At 31.8% G+C, this 25,057-nt stretch overlaps 4 protein-coding genes across 6 annotated transcripts; 1 reads left to right on the plus strand and 3 right to left on the minus strand.

Moving 5' to 3' along the window:
* Positions 1-4,000: 4,000 nt before the first annotated feature.
* On the minus strand, positions 4,001-6,995 carry LOC100800947 (tropinone reductase homolog At5g06060). Its single transcript, XM_003552747.5, has 5 exons — positions 6,705-6,995; positions 6,406-6,613; positions 5,557-5,773; positions 5,348-5,454; positions 4,001-4,372 (listed from the first exon to the last, which is right to left on the minus strand). Exons 1-5 carry the CDS (start codon positions 6,794-6,796, stop codon positions 4,178-4,180), a joined length of 819 nt encoding a protein of 272 aa, XP_003552795.1. The 5' UTR covers positions 6,797-6,995; the 3' UTR covers positions 4,001-4,177.
* A 1,547-nt stretch (positions 6,996-8,542) lies between these two features.
* On the minus strand, positions 8,543-11,949 carry LOC106794151 (tropinone reductase homolog At5g06060). Its single transcript, XM_014770441.3, has 5 exons — positions 11,585-11,949; positions 11,279-11,486; positions 10,564-10,778; positions 10,108-10,216; positions 8,543-8,653 (listed from the first exon to the last, which is right to left on the minus strand). Exons 1-5 carry the CDS (start codon positions 11,815-11,817, stop codon positions 8,543-8,545), a joined length of 876 nt encoding a protein of 291 aa, XP_014625927.3. The 5' UTR covers positions 11,818-11,949.
* A 1,888-nt stretch (positions 11,950-13,837) lies between these two features.
* On the plus strand, positions 13,838-16,561 carry LOC100806792 (thylakoid lumenal 15 kDa protein 1, chloroplastic-like). The gene is given in 8 exon segments (NM_001254030.2): positions 13,838-14,012; positions 14,094-14,228; positions 14,339-14,434; positions 14,700-14,772; positions 14,875-14,936; positions 15,549-15,630; positions 16,283-16,343; positions 16,426-16,561. Coding segments are annotated over 8 exon segments (669 nt in total). The 5' UTR covers positions 13,838-13,904; the 3' UTR covers positions 16,478-16,561.
* A 2,981-nt stretch (positions 16,562-19,542) lies between these two features.
* LOC100815892 (uncharacterized) lies at positions 19,543-23,641 on the minus strand. 3 transcript variants are annotated; one of them, XM_014770951.3, is made up of 3 exons: positions 23,404-23,641; positions 22,341-22,640; positions 19,628-20,843 (listed from the first exon to the last, which is right to left on the minus strand). In XM_014770951.3, the coding sequence occupies exon 3, from the start codon at positions 20,769-20,771 to the stop codon at positions 19,812-19,814; it is 960 nt and encodes a 319-aa protein (XP_014626437.1). In that variant the 5' UTR covers positions 20,772-20,843; positions 22,341-22,640; positions 23,404-23,641; the 3' UTR covers positions 19,628-19,811. The 3 variants fall into 3 exon arrangements, with proteins under 3 accessions (NP_001347347.1, NP_001347348.1, XP_014626437.1); NM_001360418.1 differs by lacking the exon at positions 22,341-22,640 and having other exon boundaries at positions 19,543-20,915; positions 23,404-23,624; NM_001360419.1 differs by lacking the exon at positions 22,341-22,640 and having other exon boundaries at positions 19,543-20,843; positions 23,404-23,614.
* Between the last annotated feature and the right edge of the window lie 1,416 nt (positions 23,642-25,057).

Below are 25,057 nucleotides of genomic sequence, written 5' to 3' on the forward strand. Positions count from 1 at the left end.
GTGGGGTAACAATAATAGAGGTACGACTTTCACTGGGATGGATGTGAAATGGGCTAGAAGGTTGCTGGCTGGGGTCGATAAAAGGAGGAGGGGTCTCCTCGTGATCAGAGTCAGAGTTGATAGACATGGAACCTTAAAAGGCTCTTGATACCATAACAGAGAAATCAACAAAAAGAATAAAGAGGAAAAGATTCGTATATATTTCTGTGTATTGACAGAACAATGATTACAACTTATATAGGAAAAAGAATACAAAGAATGACCTAGAGGATAGGAAGGAATAACAGAAAATGAGAAAGCATATTCTTGCACTATTGTACTATTTACAACTCATATATCCTAAGGTATAACACAAAAGAAATAGGTGTTGCATTATGTGATAAATATTGTATTATGTTGTGATTAGGTTAGGATCATGGTCTTCTTCTTTTAGGAGGTGAGGACGCATCGACCCTGTTACCCGAAAGCCTTGACTTTGTCATTCTTGTAAGCACTTGTTGAGCTCTGTTTGGTTCCTGGAACAAGTGTGCACTGCAATGCCAAATGCGGCCAAGTCATTCACTATGGCGTGCCTATAACATAACACAGTTTGAAATGAAAGAAGAATCATAGTAAAGCAAAATGAATAACAATTATATAAAATGGATTGAGAATGAGAAAATGATGAAAACCCGATTCCACGAGTGCCACCAATGACAAGAGTCGTCATTCCATTGAGAGACTATCTTGCTCCTCTCTTACTATTGCTACTTTGTTGTGACTCTGCCATCTTCCACAGTACTATAGTTTTCGATCGCTCAACAAACCATACAATCTCCTCCTCGTTGCTGTTTATAAAACCACTGGTTATCTAATTCATTAAGATTAAGAAAAATAATTAATCTAATTCATTAAGATTAAAAAAATAATTAATTAATTTAGTTGATAATAATAAATTTATCTTAAATTTAGATATTTTTTCAAAAATATTATTATCATTAATGCTTATTTTTTAAAAATGTATGCTAATATAAGCTTTTTATTTAATTAAAAATATTTTTAATTTAGAAATAATTAATACATAATACTAGATTGAGTTTTATATAAAATAATTAATAAGTTTCAAAAGTTACATCTTATAAATAAAAACCGAGTTAATATATATTTTGAATTGATCGATTTGGTGTCCAGATTTATATATATGCACATATATACATGCATGGTTCTCTGACACGCAGCGCACCTTGAAACTTAACTCTTGTTTAATTAAAGTTATTTGTTAATTGTTTGTTATAAAATGAACTTGCAAGGTGCGTGGCCTAGCTCAGTATTTTTTTTTCTTCTAAAAAGATTAGGTAAAAAATAATGTAGGATTTTGACTTAATTTTCATTTTATTTCAGTATGAAAATGATATTGTATTTAAAATAATATTTTCAGTCGAAAACAATTAATGAACATATATGTGTCTCTCTCATAATTTTGTGTTATATATTATTGTTAATATTTGAAACAAAATAATCTGAGGAGTGAGATAGAATAGCGCAGTTAAAAACTATTAATAGGATGAGTTTAAAATTAAGATACTAGTTAATTACAAATCAATTTTTTTTTTTGTTGGTAGGTTATCCCCCAACCTTAATATATATTATTCCCTGTATTTAAATTTTAATAGAATCATATTCAAATTTAAAAAAAAGATCCTAAAAAAAGACTTGGTAAAATAGAAACAAATATAAATTTGTTCTACTAACATTAGTTGACACAAGTGACAATAATTTGTATCTCTTAATTAAATAGGCCAAGATTTAAATCTTAGTCTAAATATAAAATAAATACACATCTTTAATATGTTTGCGCTTCCTTTTGTCAATACTTTGTATCTAATACTATAATCCCAAAAAATAAATATAAACTTGTTTTAACCCACAACACTCTGTAACGTGTACCACGCTACCGTTATGATTCTATTTTCTGGAAATTCTTGGATTGGATGCTTAAGTCCATTGACTTCCTAGCCCAGTTCTGTACTTGGATCATGGAATGTGTTTCTTCCACTTCCTTTAGTGTGGCAGTCAATGAATCCATTTATGATCACTTCAAAGGACAGCGGGGTCTTAGACAAGGGAATCATCTCTCCCCTTATCTGTTTGTGCTCTGTTTGGAGTACTTTTCCAGATATATGAGCAACCTCAAGGATGATGCCAATTTTAAATTTCATCCCAACTGTGCAGGTATTCAGCTATCTCATTTGGCTTTTGCAAATGATATTATGCTTCTATCTAGAGGAGATATCCCTTCTGTGTCAACTATGTTTGCCAAGCTTCAGCACTTCTGTAGGGTTTCAGGGCTTTCCATCAGCTCTGATAAATCTGCCATATATTCAGCCGGTATTAGGCCTCATGAGCTTTCTCATATTCAGCAACTTACTGGATTTAGCTTGGGTGACTTCCCTTTTAGATACTTGGGTGTTCCCCTTTTATCATCTAGATTAAATGTATGTCATTATGTTCCCTTGCTTTCCAAGATTACTAGCCTGATTCAGGGATGGAGCAAGAAGTCTTTATCTTATGCAGGTAAGTTAGAGTTGATCAGAGCAGTTATTCAAGGAATTGTGAAGTTTTGGATGAGGATTTTTTCTTTGCCGCAATCTGTTCTGGACCAGATCAAAACTTCGTGCCGTAATTTTCTGTGGGGCAAAGCGGATATTGGCAAAAACAAGTCCTTGGTTGCTTGGTCAGTAGTTTGTTCTCCGAAAAAAGAAGGGGGTTTACGTCTTTTTAATCTCAAGGACTGAAACCTTGTGTTTCTTTCCCGTATCCTGTGGGACTTTCATTGTAAGAAAGATTCTCTATGGGTTCGGTGGGTTCACCATTACTATTTCAAAGGGAACGGTGTGTGGAATTACAATACTTCTTCATCAGATTCAGTTTTGATAAAGAAAATCATTCAAATAAGGGACTTTATTATCTCGAAGGAGCTAAGTACGGAAGAGACCAAAAAGAGGATTCAATCTTGGAGCACCAATGAACAATTGCTTGTTGGCAAAGTCTATGAATACATTAGAGGTGTCAAGCCTACTGTTAGTTGGTGTTCTGTTATATGGAACCCAGCAATCCCCCATAAAATGTCTTTCATTATGTGGCTTGCTAAAAGGAACCGACTACTTACTCTTGACAAAGTTATTTTTTTGAACAAGGGTTCCCTCTGCCTTTTATGTTCAAATGAGGCTGAGTCAAATGCTCATTTGTTCTTTTCTTGCAGAAAATCTCTCCAAGTTTGGGCTCACATTCGTGATTTGACTCCTTTTCGCAGACGTTTTACTTCTTTACAACGCATTACTGACTCTTTAATTAGGGGCAGATTCACATTAGGTATTCAAGGAAAATTATGTTGTTTGGCTATAACAATTACAATCTACTGCATTTGGCTGTCTAGGAACAAGCTGATTTTTGAAGATTATCAATTTTCTGTAATAAAGATTATTAGCAAGATTAAGTTTCTTATGTATAGACAAACACACCTGTTGCATTTGTTTTAGTATTTTGATATAGGTCTTCTTGTATTAGGGAGACTTTTGATTTTCTCTAGTTGCAGGATATGCCCCATTTATTATTGTATCATTTTGGATTTAATATAATTTACATTTTTAAAAAAAAAAGAATACACGTGAAAAAGTTAAATCTAATTAATGGCACGCACTATGGGCTATTATTATTGGCAAAACGCCTCATGGCTTGTTAAATTGTTATAAAAATAAAAGTTGCTTTTTTAAAAAACGAGTGTCTTTTATGGCACAATTTAGAACCAAACTGGCCATATATTCACGGGCTAAATTCAGAGAACCAAACTAGCCATATATTCTTCAGCACTGTGTTTAGTATGCATGCATGGCTAGTGTAAAAGTTTTTATATGATTAACTAATGAGAAATCATTTTGTATAAATTTTAAGATAATTTACAATAGCCATGTATAATTTATTTATTCTATTATAAAAGAAAAAAAAACATCAAACCTAGTACTATTAAATAGGATGTTCCATTTATTATATAAGTTGTTCATATGAATTAAATAAGGCCATTCATTTTCATATGCAACTAGAAGGGAGAAAAAACGAAATTGACATGGCTTGTCACACACATGTTGAAATCAAATGAGAATCGTTGTTCTACTCCCACAAAGATGGAAGGAAAGTAATTTCAGGTAATTCTCATGCTGGGTTGAAATCCATTCACCGTTAATCCTCCATCAACACAAATAACCTGTCCAGTGATGTAAGAAGCAGCAGGCAAGCAAAGGAAAGTCACCAACGATGACACTTCTTCGGGTTCTGCTATACGTTTAATCGGAGTTCGAGACATAATATCATCCACAAACTTTTGGTCTCTCAACAACTAAAAATAAAATAAAATAAAGAAAGAAGTTGGATCAAACACATAGACGTCATAATTTTAACAAGACAAATACCAGCACTACGTTCCTTAACACACTCTTTTGAACATATTATTCATGTTGTACTTCTATCCTTCAGTGGAATAAAAAAGTATTAGTCTTTAACTGCACGTCTAATTGTGTTCTATTTTCAAAATAAACCAAACATACAATTGCCAAAACTAGTTCAAAATATCTGCCGAACTCTACCTCTAGTTCAAACTTCCATTGCCAAAACATTGAATAAAAATATTTTCTTGACAATGCACACGTCCATCCTCCCAATATAATAGGCATATAATCTCCAAGCAGAAAAAGTATAAAACTCTGCCAGGTTAGGTAGGGTCTGTAAGTATTGACTTCAAAACCTACCGTATGGCAGGCCTAGAGTACTTAATTTAAAGGTGAGTCAAGAATTTATAGAAACAACAAAATTAAACACGAAACGGTTATCTTTTATGTTAGACACAACCGGAATAGATTCTAAAAGAATCAATGAGTTGGGTTAGGTAGTGGTTTAGTATGGGGAGATTTTCATCAATGAGTCATGAGCAACCAACTATATAATTGAATCTAACACCACACTTTAGTCTAAAATCTAAAAGTTCAGATTTATGGGTTTTCTCCTTACTTATATAATGCTCAACTTTTTTAATTTTATTCGATGTGAGATTTCAAATCATATTATAGTCCAACAAGTTCTGATATTGGGAGTTCATAGTATATGACATGTAGTTATTTTGGTGAAAGTTATCATGAATGTCATTAAAATCTCTCTCTCTCTACAATTAGTTTAGTGCTTCTTAACAAACATTTTCCCAATCTTGCAGGACTTGGATGGTTCGCTAATGTATTGTCTATCAAGTAATATTGTTTTTAAGGCTTTGGTAGAAAGGAAAAGGGCCAAGAAAAATAAAAGTAGGGAACAAGTAACTTACATGTTCTACAAGTGGGGTTCTGGTTGCCCATGGTACAACACAGTTGCTCCTTATGTTGTCTTTGGCCCATTCACAAGCCAGGTTTTTTGTAAGCTGATTAATTGCAGCTGAAAATTCAGTGGACAAAAAGTTAAAATTATCTTAGTTTGTGATAAAAGTTGATTAATCACATGTATACGAAGGAAAGACTTGATGAGTATAGCACTCACCTTTACTTGCTGCATAAACAGCTCCAGTACCCAAGCTCACCACACCAGCAACAGATGAAATAAACACAATGCTTCCATTTTCAGATGCTTTCAGAAGAGGATATGCAAGTTGGCACAGATGGAATGAGGAGTCTAAATTAACTGTCATAAGCTGTGAATATTCTTCAGCAGTGTACTCAATGGTTGGCTTTCTAAAGTTTGTTCCAACATTGTTCACCTAAAATAAAACAAAGTCAGTGATGGAAGCTTATGATCTCAAATAGGCAGCATTTGCACACATTGTTCAGGTCTACCAAATGAAACGCATCTAGCTATAACCAATGTACTTGTTACATATATCATCAATGGTTTTGGAGGATAATTAACTAGCTCCCTCAAACAAATTCAATAAGCTATATATTTAACCGAGAAAAAAGTTTGTTGTTTACTTCAACTCTAAAGATTGATCAATGGATAAATTAAGAAAATAGATGTAGTAACTGTATGACATTTAAGGTGTTTTGGGAGGACAAGTCTTGTATGTTGTTTTGCTTAAACAAATTCACTTACATAAGTGCTTTTAGTACTGCTTTTCAATCAAAATGAAAGTTTCACCTCGTTAATCTAGATTGACCTTTAATGGAAAGCTTTATTATGCAGGTTATCAAAGTGAAACTCTAATTCTGATTGGAAAACAACATAAAGTGCACCTATAATAATTCTAATAATATGACATTAAATGATCATGTACAAAAGTTTTGTAAAAAAAGTGAATTAAAAAATAAACTTTAGATCTAATACTACTAGTACATAAATTTGTAAATACAATCAAATGAAATGTATAGCCTTAGCATTATGAGTAGTACTTACATAGATGTTAAGCTTGCCATTCAAGATGGAAGTGACTTCCTCAATGAGCTTCTCTCTCTGGGATGGTGAGGACACGTCACACACCGACCCAGTTACCTGAAAGCCCAGACTCTGCCACTCTTGTAAGCATTTGTTGAGCTCTGTTTGGGTCCTGGAGCAAGTGTGCACAGCAGCGCCAAACGCGGCCAAGTCACTCACTATGGCGTGCCTGAACCAGAATTTGAAATGAAAGAATCAGAACAGAGCAAAATGAATAATAATCACAAAACAGAATGTGAGAAGGAGAGAATGATCAAAACCCGATCCCACGGGTGCCGCCGGTGACGAGAGCCGTCGTTCCATTGAGAGACCATCTTGCTCCTCTGTTAATGCTGCTTCCTGCTTCTGCCATCTTCCTCTGTTTTTTTCTTTTTTTTCTTTTCACTCTAAAACGCCTTTGGAACTTGTTTATTCAAGTTGACAAAGTCTTCGCCCCTTGATTTATGTTATATAATTAATTAAACATTTAATGATTTAATTAATATATTGCATAGAAAATGATTGAATTAATTATACATTTAATGTGTTTTTTAAGTGCAGGCAATTATGTTCGTCCAAGGTCCATGTCTTGACTAGATCCAGTTAAGCCGCCTGAGCCTCCATTGAAGCACCCTATTTTTTTTTTTTATATATATTTTAAAATAACAATTTTAATTTAAATTATTTGATAGTACCGGCAAGTTATTGGTTCGTAGTCTTGAGTTTGATTGTTACAGATCCAAAAAAAAAAAGGTTAAAAAAAGATATTTTACTAAAAATGATTAAGTAAGTTTTCTGACAAAAAATAGTTATCAATAAAACTGATTAATATTGTTATATTTTTTATATTCTATTATGGTAAATATTATTATATTTTTATATTTTATTATAATATATTATTTATTTAATAAAATTATACTAATTTTAAAATGAATTTAATTGCAATAATAACATCACCAAATCCAACAAAATCCATTCCAAATCTGAAACATCACTAGAGCTCTCACTTCCGCACTTTGACCGTCGCCCTAGCGGATGAGGATTGGGATTGTTTGTGTTGGGGACAGATATTTTTCAGTTTGCAAAAAAAGATGATGAGCTTAATTAATTGTGTTAGAGTAATGTGAACAAAATGATATGGTGTACATGTAATTAATGAAAATTTCAGAGGAGATTTATGTAGTTTTTTCTAATTATTATAAAATTATCACACACGACACATTATAGTTGGATCACCAAGCAAAAACTCTTTGTATTTGCGTTACTATTTGCTGTTTGAAAATATGTATATATTGTTGCGAATTATTAACAAAATTTTATTACTCATTATTCAAAAAGTTATAAGAAAAATATTTTACATTTACTTTGAGAAAATGAATATAATATATGGTATGATGCATAAAAAATATTTTAAGGAAAAGGATTGTAATGAAATCATACATTCGATTGAAGATTAACTCTTTTGATTTTTACAAAAATAATTATTTTTTATTATTTTGTATATATATTAAATCAATTTATTTTCTTTTATTAGAAAATATTAGTTAAATTGATCTTAACTTTAAGTGGTTTTTATGTTATATATAAAAATTTATATTGATTTTTACTTCTAAATTTAATAACAAAAATGTTAATTGAAGTATATTTATTTGTGAGTAATTATAGTATATTTGAGTGATTATGTCAATAATATAAGTAAAGTTATAGGTGACAAAATAGGCTATCTAGCTAATTTGGGTTGCAGGCTATAATGGATTTAGCCAAAAAAAAACATATTAAATTTGGGTCTAAATAATGAAATCAAAATTCTGTAAAAGTTCATTTTTTATGGGCTTAGCCTGCATTTGATCATTATTGGATCAGGCTAAAACCCATATTTAATTTGGACTTAAAAAACTTAAGCTCGAGCTCAAATACTAATTACATCAATTTTGTCATCTTACATCCGCTCACACCTTTTATAACTTATGAGAGTTTAATAAGACCACCGATTCTCATAGACAACTAGAAAGGAGGGAAAATGAAATCAAATGGGAATCATTTGTTTCACAGAAAAACAGTAAAGTAATTTCAGGTAATTCTCATGCTGGGTTCAAATCCATTGACGGTTAATCCTCCATCAACACAAATAACTTGACTTGTCCAGTGATGACACTTCTTCCGCTTCTGCAATGCTCTTAAGAGGGGTCCGAGACAAAATATCTTCCACAAACTTTTGGTTTTGGAACAACTACAAAAAAATAAAACAAGTTAGATCGAACACATGGACATCCATAATTCTAACAACAGACAATTAAGATGGCTTTTGGCACACACAAAATGAAATGAAAAGAAATGGTTCTATTCTTCATATTCTAGTCTTTTTAGTGGAAACAAAACGTATTACTTTCTAACTGCAAGTCTAGTTCTGTTCTATTTTCAACATACACTAAACATATTGATCTAGTTCAAATTTCAAAATATCTGCCAAAATTTACCTCTGATTCAAACTTCAATTGCCAAAACATTGAATAAATGGATTTTCTTGATAATGCAAAAGTTCATCATCCCAATATTAATAGACATGTAATTTCCAAGTAGAAAAACTGAAAAAATTTTGCTAGGTTAGGTTGACTTCGGAATCTACAGTGTTGCATTCTTAGCAGTACTTAATTTAAAGGTGAAAATAGTCAAGAATTTCAAGAAACAACAAAATTAAATACAAAAGTGGTAATTAAACAGGAAATACTTGATAGTCAAAATAATTCAATAATTCATCCGTACACAACTAAACCTTTTTCTTTATTTGATAACATGTTTGAACTCACCCTTTGATGATTTTAGAAGATATCAGCAAACCACAAAGCCAATAAAGCAACTGCCACACCAATAGACCTTATAGATTCTAAAAGCTTCGGTATGTCAGGTTAGACAGTCGTTTAGCATCCAAACTTTAGATTATGTGCATGTTTGGATTAAAGTTTGAAAACTGAGTTTTGTATCTCAAGTCTTACTTCTCCAAAACTCAGTTTTAAGACAAAATTTTACTCTCAAACATACTTTTAGGAGGTAACCAAACATAACCTAAACTGATTTTACTCTCAAATATACTTTTGAAACCATCCCAATGGAAATCCAAACATGCCCTATGTAAACATTTGTAAAATTGGCTTTGATATTGGGAGTTTATAATATATATGGCACGTAGTTATTCTGGTGAAGTTTAAGATGAATGTCAATTAAAAATCTCTTTTTTTGTATAGTTATTGTTCTGAATAAACTTTGCAAGTTAGTGGAATGTAGTAGATCTAGGATTGAAGAAAACGATGGTGGTGACCACATGTAGACATTTGGATGCCTAAAACTATGTTTGGATGACTATTGGAAATCTGATGGAAGGTGTCAAACGTTCTTTTGGCGAACGAACTATAATGAATCTTTTGCTCTCGATGTACTTTTGAAAGGGGAGGCTGTGCCCCAAACATGCACCAAGTAACATTCCAGCAGAGTAACTGTATCCTGTATGAAACATTGGGTGTGTTTAAGTTATGGGGTAGAGTTCATTAGGTAGTTTGACAAGCATGATTTACACATCGACTGTTAGGAGAGACTCATGTCTTGTCTACCAAGTAATACTTTTTTAAGGCTTACATAGAAAGGAAAACAGGTAAGGAAAAAAAAAAAAAAAAGGAACAAGTACATTACATGTTCAACAAGTGGGGTTCTGGTTGCCCAAGGTACAACACAGTTACTCCTTATGTTGTCATTTGCCCATTCACAAGCCAGATTTTTGCTAAGCTGATTAATTGCAGCCGAAAATTCAGATGACAACAAATATAATTATCTTTGTTTTTTGTGATAACATTTTATCAAGGTTTAATTACTTATTTACTCTATATAACCGTTCAATCTTTAAGTGTTTGTTCTTATATCTGAGAACTACTTGTTTTAGTCCCAACACTTCTTAATCTATTTTAGTCTCTACCATCCAAAAATTATAGAGACTAAAATGAATAAAAAAAGTGCATGTGTAAAAACTAAAACGAATGGTTTGTAAGTGTAGGAACTGAAACATAAGGATTCTAGAAGTAATTTTTATTAATCTCACTTGAATGAAAGAAAAGACATAGTGATTAATGAGTACAGCACTCACACTCACCTTTACATGCTGCATAGACAGATCCAGTACCCAAGCTGACCACACCAGCAACAGATGAAATGAACACAATGCTTCCCTTTACAGATGCTTTTAGAAGAGGATATACAAGTTGGCACAGATGGTAACCAGAGTCTAAATTAACTGTCATCAGCTCTGAATATTCTTCAGCACTGTATTCAACGGTTGGCTTTCTAAAGTTTGTTCCGACGTTGTTCACCTAAAACACAAAGTCACGCATATGAATGCTTAACCAGTGTTACTGTAAAGAATTTATTGATGAATATCAAGTGGAAGGAGACTACTTTGAAAGCGAATCATTCTTCATGCACACATTGTTCAGGTCAACCAAATTAAACAAATCTAGCTATATAAAAATGTGCTTGTCAGTTGCCACGTAAATTCAATGAGCTATATAATTACTAGTTTCTGCTTTGACACGGATTATTTATCATTTGACACAGAAGAAAGCACGCAGTTTGTAATATATTATATTTTTCTCACACCCCTCTCCAGTTACCATTCAAATTTCAAAGATTTATACATAAGATTTTAAATAAGTCTTTTTTAGGTGAACCTAGGGTACCCCTAACTGAGAACAAGAATTAATCCGTCAAGATAGTTAGATCCATTTAAAGGGTTGAACTCTCCTAACATATATTAAGCTTATAAATAAAATGTAACGCAATGCATTGCCTTAGCATTATGAGTAGTACTTATATAGATGTTAAGCTCAGTACTGAAGGTGGATGCCACTTCCTGAATGAGCTTCTCTCTCTGGGGTGGTGAAGACACATCACACACCGACCCAGTAGCCTGAAACCCCTGAGTTTGCCACTCTTGTAAGCACTTTTTGAGCTCTGTTTGGTTCCTGGAACAAGTGTGCACTGCAGCGCCAAACGCGGCTAAGTCATTCACTATGGCGTGCCTAAAACATAACACAGTTTGAAATGAAAGAAAGAATGAGAATAAAGCAAAAGCAAAATGAATAATGATAAAAAGAGAGAAGAAGAAAATGGTGAAAACCCGATTCCACGAGTGCCACCAGTGACAAGAGCCGTCATTCCATTGAGAGACCATCTTGCTCCCCTGCTGCTTTCACTCAAACACGCGTTTGGAATTGGACCCTGCACTTGCTTTTTCATGTGCACAAAATGTACACCTTGATTCACCACTCTGGAATTGGTTTTTAAATGCAGGGTATCTTCGTACAAAAACCGTGCTTTGACTTGATGCTGTGCAAGGGAGAAGGTTTGCATATTTCTCTCTCACTTCAAATGTACATGCACACTACCTACTCAACCTGATAACAAGCCCAAAATGCAGACAATGATTCAAATCAAAAAGTTTAAATTGTAATTTTGATTCTTTTATTTTTTTTTTAATTTTTAATTTTGATTCCTTTTTGAACTATAGCATTTGGTGCTCTTAATTTTACAAAGTGAGGATTTAGGTCTATTTACTAGATTATTACCTAATAATTACTATTAATAGAATTAATAGATTAATTATAAACAATTTTTTTTATGAAAGTTAAATATAAATGATTTAAAAGCAAATGATTATTAAAAAAACTAATTTTTTAATTAACTTCGTAACTCTATTAATCATAATAATTAGTAAATTATCTAACAGATGAACTAAAATTTTTAATTTATAAGATTAGAAGATTAGATGTTACAATTAAAAATTAGAAAAATCAAAATTGAGAACTTAAAAAATTAAGAGATCAAAATTATAACTGAACCTAAATTTTAATTTTATTTTAAGATTATTCATGACATTAAATAGTTTAAGATGTGTTTAGTGTTCAAAGGCTTAAATATATTTTTTGTCCTTTAAATTTGGGTAATTCTTTCTTTTAGTCCTTTAAAAAAGAATTTATTTTTATTAGTTCCTCATTTTTGAAAAGATACTTTTAGTCCATATCATTTTTTGTGTTAATGATCTCATAATTTGTGATGATTTGTCATCATCAAAAATATATTTTTTAATTTAATTTCTTTATAAATAATTTGTGACAGTTTAAAACAACCTGAATATGTTAAAAATTGTGATAATTCTACATCTATCTTTTTATTTTTCTTCTTTAAAACAACCAAATATGTAAAAAAAAAAATCACCAAACTATACGAGTCAAATATTTTGACAATTTAAATCACCATAAATCATTTTTTAAAAAATAAATAAATTTTGATGGTTAAAAATTGTTACGAATTGTGAAATCATAAACACATGAAACAAAAAGAGACTAAAAATAGTTTTTTAAAAATTTGAGAGACTAATAGAAATAAATTATTTTTTTAAGGACTAAAAAAATTATTATCCAAATTTGAAGGAATAAAAACATATTTAAGTTTTGTTCAAAAGATAAGTTTTCAACCAATGAGTATATATTATTTTGTTGATAGCTCAATAAATGCACTCACTTTAATGGGAAAACAATTATATATCATTAATAGACTTCATATTTAATTATGAGTAAAAAAGAAAATTAATACTAGAATAGTACTCCTTTGTGTCATTTAAGGTTAACCAGTGCCCTAAGGGTATTGGTTAAAGAATTTGAAGTAAAAATATTTGTATTAAGAGACAAAAAATTGTATTGTTTATAATTTTTTTACATTCTCCTATGATTTGCACAATAAATATTTTTCTCCTTTAATTTTTCAATCAATGTCATAAGGACAATGGTTAGTAAGACCTTTTTTTTTATCCTCTTTTCTTCTCACTCCACAATAAATGCATGTGTGAAATAATTAAATAAGTAATGATATAATTATACTCCTTCTTTCCCATAATAAGTATTGTCATAGGTTGTTTTACCCATACCATGAAAAGCTAATAAACAGATGAAAAAAAGTGATAATTTTTTAAAATTAACCTTATTAAATTGATAAAAGAGAATAATATTAATATTAGATTTAAAAACTAAAGTAACACTAACCATGACATTGTGGAAAAGAGCAATAATGTTAAAAATCAAATGACACTTATTTTAGAATATTTTTTCCAAATTTAACTTATTTTAAAACAAAAATAATAAAAGAAAAATCAACACTTAAACATAAATAGAAGTAATACTATATTTCTTATTATTAGAAAAAAAAAATATATTACATTTTATTTCAAATATATAAGAAGGAAATTAGTATAAGTTAACTCTTATCATATTGTTAATGTTGAAATAACTTGAAAGTATTAAGTATATCATTATTATTATTATTTTCAACAAAAATAAAAGGAGATGATATGATGATCCTGAGACCGAGCAACATTATCCACATCCACATGGTACCTATGACACTTTGCCGTCGTGAGTTGCATCTGCGTGTGACTGCAAGAAATGGCTCTTGTTCTCAACGTCTCATTGTGTTCCATTTCTAAACCCCATCTTTCTCTCTCAACCTCCAATCCCAACAAAGCTTCTTCAACTCTTCCTCTTCCTATTCTGGTTCGTATACTATAATGCTTTTCTCTTATTCAACAATTCCCACTCTTAGCTCCCTTTGCTTCATTTCACTCATCTTCACAGGGACTTAAAACAAAGCAAAGTCTCCAACCATCTCAGAAACTCACATTTTCATTGGGTGAATCAGTGGCTGGTGCCACCCTCGTTGCTCTCCTCTCTGCTTCTTTCATCTTTGTTGATCCCGCACTTGCATTCAAGGTAATCAATAAATAACTCATCATTTTGTAGTCTATAGATGAGAATTTGAACCCCAGTTATTCAAGTTGAATTTTTTGTGGGTTGATGAATGATGGGTATGGTGAATTCAGGGTGGAGGGCCATACGGGCAGGAAGTGACAAGGGGACAAGATCTCACTGGGAAGGACTTTAGTGGCAAGACTCTGATCAAACAAGACTTCAAAACGGTGTAACTTTATTTGTTTTTCCCTTTTTTTTTTAAATGAGTTTAATTTTGATACATTGTGCTTGTAAAGAATTTTATGCTTCTAGATATGATTTTAAAGTAATAGTTATAATAGTCAATAATCTTATCATGACAATGCATAATTGGACAAAATTCTAATTAAAATCTTTATTAAAATTAAGTCTATTTGAATTTTGATGGTGGGGTCAATCAAATGTGTGATTTTGATCTAAATTTAACTAGTTGATTAACCTTGACTGTTGCAGTCCATACTGAGACAAGCCAATTTTAAAGGTGCAAAGTTAATAGGTGCTAGCTTCTTTGATGCTGATTTAACAGGTTTGGCCAACACTAAATGTTATAATAATGAATGTAAGATGCACATTAGAATGCCGTTTACCATTTACATTCATTCTCTTCCCATCTGTTTTTTGTTGTCAGGTGCTGACCTTTCGGATGCTGATCTTAGAAATGCAGATTTTTCCCTGGCAAATGTGACAAAGGTAATTGTTTTCCTGTATTAATAGGGTAATGGGAATTTAATCGAATCAATTGTCCAAGCCTTTGTTTGTTGTGTTGTGTATTGTACTCAGATCAACCCAAAATTTTGCATAATCGCAGTGACTAAATATAGGGCAATTGTATGAGTGGGGTTAAGAGAAGAGAGACTTAATGCACAAATTTCTCAACCATCTGATCAACTGTTTCCTCTCCCTTTACTATAAATTTTAAATATAAATGTTTCATATAGATGAGGTGAAAAGTTACAAAGTGACCAAATAGAGATATGAGGGATATCATATAAGAGTGAATGCTGATGAATCTAAAAAGAAATCACTACTAAAGAAAGTGGACTCTTCTGCCACCTCATTTTTGTAAAAATGCTTCACGGTATACAGTTTCTCTCTTTGAAGAATGCAGCTTCTATGATTATTGCACATTGGACCAGAATGGGAAAATTTGCATATGGATATATTCAGATGGGAAAGGATCTGATAATTTGATCATAATAACTTCAAATTTTATTTGAGTCAAAGTTGACAGTGCACCACAGTCCATTGTAATTAACGAATTTCTTTTTGGTTGGCTTCTGCATGAATGATCACTTTCTGCAGGCAAATTTAAGCAATGCTAACTTGGAAGGTGCACTTGCAACAGGAAACACTTCTTTTAGGGGATCAAATGTTACAGGCGCTGGTATTAGTAATATCACTTAAACTATAATGTGCTACTATTGGGCTTTTAAGCGAAATATGGTTGTAAAAGAGTGTATGTATCTGATAATAGCTTTCAACTAATTAAAGGACATAACATTGGTATTGGCTGGTGATTAATTAACTAATCTATAGGTCCACAATTAAAGGCATGTATATTATTGACATGCATTATGCAACTGGTCTTTGGTTTCAATCGACCTATTTATGAAGACTATAGAAGGGTTCATTAGAGAGAAAGAAAAGCAAATAACCCCATTAGGGCTAGCCTAATGGTGGTGGGTTTGGATAATATGCATGACATCATAGGTTCTAACCTTTGTGTGATCATTGTACACCAAAAAAGAGAGAGGAAAAACAATGGGAAGTAAGGTTGTTGGTATATATATATATATTCAAAGAAAAATTCTCCTTGACATGAAGATACAACTGAACCTGAATGTAATGTTAAGAACATAACTAGGCTTATTTACTACTATTACTAATACTAGCTACAAGGAGAAACTTGTGTCTTAGTATTACCTAAATGCCAAGACTCACCATAAAGTGAAGATTTACGTCTTCATTCAAGAAATTTGATACTAGGAAACTTGTGAATTCAATGGTTTGTGCCTTATTGTCTTACTTGGAACCAGACTTCACGGATGTACCACTAAGAGAAGATCAACGTGAATACCTCTGCAAAGTTGCTGATGGGTATGATTATATCTATAAATTATTATGCTTGTTTTATTGGTCTAAATATGCTTAATCTGTAACAAGTTGTTTTTGGTGACAGAGTGAACCCAACAACTGGAAATGCTACACGTGATACATTGTTCTGTAATTAGTATTCCATTGCTGAAAACTCACTACAAGACTTTCAAATGTTTGCATCGATGTAAGCTATTGGTTGAATGCCAACGAATGGTTTCATAGCTAACAAAATACTCCCTTCATGTTGCTGGAATCTTGTATTACTGTGCCCCACAATTTAGATTATTCCAAATTTCCATTCACCACACATACACTTGACAATAAGATTGTGATGTAATAATGCTCGTAACCATATTGTATCATATAGCTAAAATCCTTTCATAAATGGTAGGTATAATAGTACGCTTTGGAACACTTGGAGTTGCCTTGCATAAGTCTTAGATACAATGAAGTGGATTGAGAAACCCAAACATGAATAAGATTGCAAAATATAAAGTTTTTGGTAACCCAAGGTCTCACCGTAATCGGAAAAAAAAATACCTATGACCACGAATCGAACCGTAATTCTCTCCTTGATAAAAATTACCTATGTGACTCATCGTAGCATAGTGGGCTAAGCTAAACCCACTATAATTAACATGTAATTAAGTGAAAATATTAATTTTTTATAATTATTAATCAATCTCAAACATACATAATAATATTTAATATAAACAATATTAATTAATCCGCATCACAAATAATATATTTTCGCAAAGTCCAAATCAATAGAATTAAATTAAATATAATACAATCCATGAATCAAAGAACACAAAAGCATGATATATTTTTCTGACTGATAAAAAAACATAAAAAATGGCATAAAATACCATAAATATTGTATAAGTCATAATAAAATTCATAAAAATAATGCTTAAGTCTAAGCCTAGAATGATTTGAGTTGTATTGATAATTTACGTAATGAAAATATATTCGAAAAAATATAAAATCATTAAAATAAATACATTATCATTGAATCATTAAAGAAGATTTTTATGTGAATGTTTTACAAACATGCGAAAATTCTTTCATGTACATATTCTTTCTTTCATATGAATATGAATCCAAATGTGAAATAATCTTATTTGATGAACACTTTCATAAAGTCTATCTAAGATCTATTAAAAAAAACTTTTATACAAATTAAAATAAAATAAAAATATGTCACCATTAAGACAGAGACCTTATGGTGCAATTAATCAAGAAAATCACGATCGTCGAAAAATTCATCCACCTCAGAGAGAGACAGATCTGAGACAGATGGATGATGCACATCAACGATGGAGAAGAACTACAGACAATCTCTTCAACCATTTCCATAAAGATGGAATCTTCAACAATTGCAGTCCAAACTGCTTTGACTTGTTTGCTGGCTCAAGGATCTAAGTGGTGGAGACTGCACAAGAAGAAGCGTGAAGGAATAAGATATAATGGATTGATGAAGAAGAAAGTGAAATTGGTTAAGGAAGGATTGATGATGTTTATAGCTACATTGGACTAAGTGAAGAATATTTCTGTTTGGAGCGTGAAGGTTGCAGTTTGTTTAACTAGGTTTAGTTACAACAGGGAAAGTAGAATAGAAACCCTACCAAAGTTGGGGGTGTGGGAGAGAGGCTCGAAGGCATGCGGTAAGTTTAAAGGGGCTGTGACACGTGAGGGATGAAGTCAAAGTGTGTGGTATCTACTATCTAGAACTTTCTGTTGGTGAAAGCACGTGTGAAGAGAGAATAGGTTACAAATAGCAGTAAAAAATAACACAGGCTATTAGATTTTAGGTCACACAACTAACTGCATAAGAATGGAAAAAATCTGGCACCCCTCGCAGTTTGTAATCCGACGTGCCACTGCATTAGCTTCATGTGAACAACTCAGCGAGCAGCACCTCAATAAGGGGATATTTTAGTAAAATTACAATAATGTATTTTACCCTCTTAATAAAAAAAGGGTCTTTTTGTTTGAATTTTACATCAACTGGTATGCCTTTTTTATCACGACTTTATGTAGACTTACATGCCGTGTGCTTTCAAGTGACACAATAAAAGTCATCACCAGGTTTTCTGTGAAAATTACCCCTTCTTTTTTTCTTTTTTAAGAAAAAACTAGGCTTTTATTAGACAATTAGATTTATTTACAATATTCCTCTGCTGCTTTTGATTCCAAGAAATTGTATTAATTTCTTGTTTCTTTTCAATAACCAATTTTTCCCTTGCTTCTACTGCCAGTTTTTTTTTTCCAATATTTTGGTTGTACAAAAATTTGAAAGTAAACAAAAACAACTAATTTTATATTTATTACATGCTGGACGAACAATCAACTCAAGGCCGTCTCTGTTAAACAAGAACTTTATAACCAACATGTTATTGATTTAAGCGATTAAACACGATGTTAGATCAAACCTTATAAATAAATAAAAACGGGATCAAAAGAAAATATTTTATTAAAGATAATTAATCAAATTTCTTATTTCTCAATTAAGATTAATCATCAATTGATAGATACTCCATGTTGATATCATATTAAAAAAAAAAAACAAGTTTTACAACAACACCCTTTGCAATCAAGGAACCACTTTTATATTATAATTACAATCAACACCGCAACTTATATAGAAACATTATTCTCAATTTACTCTGAAAGAATTAATTCCCAACATGTTTTGAGCTTCTAGTTTATACCACTTGATAATTTTTCATTAACTTTTTTTTATAAAAATACCAAATTAACTGATTCAGCACTTGATAACTTTTGTATTAAATATAAATTTAACTAATTATATTATTAAATCATTTAATCTTTGTAATTGTGCATATCAAACTCTACATAAATTGGTCATTTACGTAATACCAATTAACTTTTTTCGTATGAAAATTTGTAAACTTAATATATTTTATAAAAAAAAATCATTTCAATGGTTAAATTGGTTTCATATTCTATGAAAATATAAAGTACCTGGTTTTCATATTATATGAAGTTATAAAGTACAGTAAGTACAAAAATTTGACACTTAATATCTCCCTCTTATACCCAAAACACATTCATCATAAATCTCTTTTATAATTTAGAAGAAAAAAACACAAACTCAAATTCTCTTCAGATACTCTAGCAATGAAATCATTGAACAACACAATCTTCTTCCAGCTCAAACTTATAAGCCAGGAACTACATCACACCTCACATACTATGTTTTTCTCTTCTTTTTTTATCTTACATTTAGCAAGAAGCAAGATGGGCTATTAAAAAAAATATGCACAACAGTAAATTTTATTTCAAGCTCAATCGTTCAGAATCCTTGGGAAAGATGGCAAAAATATTAAATATACTTATAACATTTAATAACCGACATGTATTCATGAGCATCGGGAAAGGTAGAAGGGTGAGGAAGAAGGCGAGCCAGGATCAATGATAATTCAAATTTGACCCATTTGCAAGTCATGGTGGAGGTGTCCGCCGCCTCCGGACACGGCGAGGTCTATTATCAGAGCCTCCATCTGAAGATTCGTTTGCATCATCAGATCCAGATTGTCCATCATAATTTTCCCCCCAGAGTGTAGTAGTGGGTCTCCTTATTCGCATTTGGAGTGTGGTACCCCTGGACATGGAAGCAGGCTGAAGAATGAGGAAAAACACAGCCAGCAGACCACCATCATCTATGGGGTCATCAACCCCAAATGAAGTTTGAAGTGTGCTAAGGAGGTCGCCAAGATCCCTCTGGCGCTCCAACCTCCTCCAGCTACGCTGACGCTCTGGGTCTACCGCAGATGGGCGCTCGAGAGGATGTTCAAGTCTTGCATGGTTCCTAAGATCTGGGTATGTGCCACTGAAGTTGCAAGTCTCACAAGAACAATTCCTTGATTTTTCATTCATGAAATGACGAGCCGCCTCCACTACTTTCCACTCTTTTATTTTCCCTCTACATAAAGGGCATACTAACTTTGATTTTGCATCATTTTCGCAGGATAAGGCTTGCATTGTAACCAAACCCTCACTTCTGTCTTCTGGCACATCAATTCTACTTTGGACAGTCCCCTCATTTCTGTCTTCGGGCACATCAATTCTACTTTCAAAAGTATCTGAAATTTGACCTTCTACTTGAGGAATGGTTGATGAGGTGTCTGCAAAAGACTTGCAGAACTGATCAAGACAGTTTGAGTGGCGATAACTAGTGTTGCACATGTAAGGGCGGCATCCCTTCTCGTGGGATGAACATATGAGGAGAACTGCATTGTGAGGGTGTTCCATGCACACTGGACACCTAGCTTCTTCCCATTCTTTAACATTTTCCTCTGACTCTTTAAGAGAAGATCTTCCAACACGACTAGAGCTGCTAGGGTAAGGTGAGGCTCTGCTACTTTCATGTGACAAAGACCTATCCCTTCTCTCCTTTGGCATTTTGAATTGTCAATATTTTAAAAATACACAAAGTCTCCACCACCCAGAGGAACAATCCAAGCAACTAGGAACCTACGTACAGATAGCATCAACATGAACAAAACTGAATTGGACATCAAAACTCATGTCAAACACAACAGACATCTGTGCAAAAAAAAAAAAAAAGATCATCAATGAGACATCCATGTGTAAAACAACAGAACCTAAACGACATTTATCAGGCCGTGCATAATTATTCCACACAGACAAATCTCATTTCCAAAACTTGATGTAAATCTTGTAAGTAGGAAACGTTATCATTAATATAACTCCATGAGAGAACTTAGTTTATGAAAAATATATTAAGTTAAGCACACAAGACCTTCAAAATAATGCACCAATGTAAGCCGTTGCTTGAATGCTAATGAATGATTTCATATCTAACAATATCCTTCCTTCATATTAATCCATTATTATCATGGACCAAATCTATTGTCTATGACTAGCCAAGAGTAGAGACATCTTCATAATTCCAAAGCTTATCATTTCCTCCTAATTTACAAGTCACTTTTGCAAAACTTGATAATAACCTTCATGAATAATAACTTTTTGAAACAAAATCATTAATGTCATAGTTTATAGCAATTCAAATCAAAAGGGTTAACAAAACTAGTATAGACTTAATAAATAAAATTGGAATAATACAACATTCTTCACATCCCTATTAGAAGAGGGAGTCTACTAAGACTCAGTGAGGACACCTCAAAATACACACATGCATACATGTAAACTGTAAACATTCAAACAATTATCCTTTTTCATATCACTTTCTCATAACACTGATTATTTTCATAACTTTTTCAAAGTAAAATAGTTATGTTCTCACTTCTCATTAAAATTTGACAAAATCCAAAGCATCAATAACACCATTACACCAAAATAGTTATATATACTATAATGAATAAGTATATGAGTCCAAACTAGAGATAAATCTAAACTGACCAAATTATATCTAGGGCCATGCCTCAATTGGCAAGCTCAGCCTAGCAAGCATAACATGCTTATCACAATATAGGGTCTGTTCACCTTCACCCTGTAATTTCAGAAGAATGCCAAAGGATCCATTTGCCCAACGGTTTGCTAATGGATTTGTTCACCCAGTAGCTTAAATAAATATACCATATGCACACAAGCTATTTATTTCCTTCACTGTGGTAAAGCAGATTATGCCAGTTTTATTCTCTCTGTTTCAGCAAAAGTGGGTGTTCTAACATAGAACCCATATAGAAATTGCATTCAAACAAATCCCAGACAATAACATGTCATTCAGCATATCACATTCCAACAATTTCATATCATATTTCTTCACATTGTTACTAGAACACAAAAACTTTGCAAGTACACTATTCTCAATACAAATTGAATAAAGAACTGATATTTTTATATATCATAGACTACACTACAGCATGCAAGTTTTAAAATATCATAAGAATCAACACATCCTAATACATGTAAATTTCAAATTGTAGCATAAAAATTGAAAACCTTACTAAACTACTCCACTTTTATCCACAACTGGGATTGACTTACAATGAAATAAATTCTGATATTTTACCACCAAAAATAGATTTTCTAAGCTTTCCAACAAGCTCAGGATCACACAAATTGGAGTTTCTTTACCCAACTTATGATCCTTCAAAGTAGACTGATTTACATCAGAATTCAGCACGACTATGGTCTGCATTTTTATGCACCAGGAGCAATCCCTGGGCCTGTGGTTAAAGAATTCTGAAACTTAATGGACCAAGAACTTATTATCTTTCAAACCCCACTGGTTCAATCAAAAACAATTTTCCTGGCTCAAGTTATGAGCATTCAAATTGGACTTAGCTGCATCAAAATACAGAACAGAATAGTCAATTTCACGAAATTATGGTTTGCAGGGAATTTTATAGTCATCAAGACATTCTGAAAATTTCCAGAATCAACTATGTAAGCTTTAAAACAAAATTGGTTCCACTTCAAAATCATATGTATGAATCAAGTTATTCTCTCTTAAAGTAGGCTGACTCATCAAAACTTAAAACAGACAACCACGTTCTCAAATTTATTATGAATTTCGTACCCAAGATTGAATGTTGAAAATTTCCAGTTAGATACTTACAACAAAAACGTCCCAACAAATTTTGTTTCACCCAAAACCAATTTTTGCAGCTCAAATTGTCCTCATTATACAGCAGCTATAGCAGAAATTTTTTGCAAAAGCTTAGTCCATTTCCAACTTCAAATCAATGCATAGATCGATATGGTTTTAAAACTTGCAGTGTCTACTATCATAATCCACACTTGAAACACAATTTATCTCATGATTTGAGGGCCGAACTCATGTCAAACACTTCGTGTCTGAAATTCTCTAACTTTCTTAAGTTTTCAAATTTCTTCAATCCTCTTAACCCCTCTTATTGCAAAACTAGATAACTCAATCCAATAGCTTATTTACCACAGAAAACAAAAGATTTCTCCGCGAGAAACACGATTCCCTTTCAAAACCCTAGTTTACCAAAACCAAACTCACAGAAGCAATTCAGAGAATCAAGGTGCACAGATTAAGAACAAAAGCAGGAAATTGAAGTTTGAACAGTAAATCCCTCACCTCTTTGATCTTCTTCCAACTCAAATCCGGAAAAAAAAAAAATGGAAGTGCTGAAACCCTGAAACGTCTGATACCGTTGAGTTAGTCTCGTTCTGCTCTTGAATTTCTTCAACTGAGACAAACGCAAGGGAGATCTTGATCTATCTTCCTCTTTTTTTCTTTGCGTTTTCCCCTTTTCTTCCTCCTACTTCTTCTTCTTCTCCCTCTCCTCCTTCACTTCCACGTTGGAAACCCTGTGATAGCTCGTCTTATATAACTTTCATTATTTACTCTGTAGGGCCTTCACTTGTCCAAATTCCACATGACTTTGCTTCTTTTTCTTTCAAGTTTTCCTTTTCTCTTTCAATTTTTTATTTAATAAAGCAAAGAAAAAGAAAAATATATAGTCATTCCATACAATAGATTTTTTAATTTTTAAAATAATTATTTTAAAATAATTCAAATAATAATTTATGAGTAAATAACCGTGATAAATCATTTTACACTGTAGTATATAACCATTCAACTAAAAAAAGTACTTTGATCCTTTTATTGTCAATTTAAAATATTTTTTTATTTATGGTAGTAAGTGTTAAGTATCATTTTTCTGTATTTTCAAAACATTAAATCTTATTTAATATTTTCTTTATAAAATATTAGGAAAAAAGGAAAGAAGATACTCAGTCAAAAAAACAAAATCATTATTATTTATTTAAATTATATTATATTTACTTTTATTTTATATATTAAAGTATACAACTTAAAAAGTGAGACTTTCACTTTCTTCATTTTCTTAATTAGACATGTTGAACACATTCTCAATTTTTTTCATAAGGATGTGCATTTTACATATCAGTATTACATTTCAAATTAGAAGATGAAAAAATTCTCTTTCAATTTATTTTTATCTATATACTATGAAAACTTAATTTTTCTTAATTATTTGTTGAATTCAATCTATTCTATCTACCTCTATAATAAAATTAAATTTAATAATATTTTTAATCAAATTGTTAATAATTAAAAATAATTTTATATCATTCATTATTTATATAAAGGTCAATGTATCAAAAAATTATTTATTATAAATTTAAATTATAATATAATCAATATATTAAAAGTTATTTATTTGATATGAATTTTAATTATATAAACAGATATTTATTTTGTAAAATATACAGGTTAAAATACTAATTAATACTATAATAATATTAATGTAGTATTCTTTTACATCTACCGCCATAAGGAAAGAAAAAATATGTATGACAATTATTCACTGGGCAATCTTTGAAGTTGGCACTTTGCAATTTGTCATCTTGTTGAAGTCTTGCAATGCATCGGCCACAATTTAGACTATCCCAAATTTTCATTCCCCGTATACTGATACCTAACAACCGGTTAGGGAAAATGTGATATTAAATTCAATGCATTTACTGTTTGTGATTTTTCATATTTTTTCTGAGGGGGAAAAATCATCCATCCCTTCCCTCGAAAGAAGAATCCAGGGTGTGCATGCATATTGCATAAATTGTATTGAGGAAATAAAATTCTGGGTAATGATTTTTTTTTTGGGGTATGGCTGGATAATGATCTTATCGGCATAGTACATCTTCCTAGTATTTGCTTTTTTTTAAAAAAATATTAATTGAGTAAAATGTTAAATAGGAAATTAAAT

The sequence above is a fragment of the Glycine max genome, chromosome 18, assembly GCF_000004515.6.
Source record: "Glycine max cultivar Williams 82 chromosome 18, Glycine_max_v4.0, whole genome shotgun sequence".
Lineage (NCBI taxonomy): Eukaryota > Viridiplantae > Streptophyta > Magnoliopsida > Fabales > Fabaceae > Glycine > Glycine max.

Excerpts from the sequence above, each read along its gene's own strand:
- LOC100800947 (XM_003552747.5), bottom strand. The coding sequence starts at position 6,796 with ATGGCAGAAGCAGGAAGCAGCATTAACAGAGGAGCAAGATGGTCTCTC. Across the intron at positions 6,614-6,704 it reads GGCGGCACCCGTGGGATCGG|GCACGCCATAGTGAGTGACT; the intron begins GTTTTGATCATT and ends ATTCTGGTTCAG. Across the intron at positions 5,455-5,556 it reads TGTTTATGCAGCAAGTAAAG|CTGCAATTAATCAGCTTACA; the intron begins GTGAGTGCTATA and ends CTGAATTTTCAG.
- LOC106794151 (XM_014770441.3), bottom strand. The coding sequence starts at position 11,817 with ATGCAAACCTTCTCCCTTGCACAGCATCAAGTCAAAGCACGGTTTTTG. Across the intron at positions 11,487-11,584 it reads GGTGGCACTCGTGGAATCGG|GCACGCCATAGTGAATGACT; the intron begins GTTTTCACCATT and ends GTTATGTTTTAG. Across the intron at positions 8,654-10,107 it reads GAACCCCACTTGTTGAACAT|TTGTTCCAAAACCAAAAGTT; the intron begins GTAATGTACTTG and ends ATTTTTTTGTAG.
- LOC100815892 (NM_001360418.1), bottom strand. The coding sequence starts at position 20,771 with ATGCCAAAGGAGAGAAGGGATAGGTCTTTGTCACATGAAAGTAGCAGA.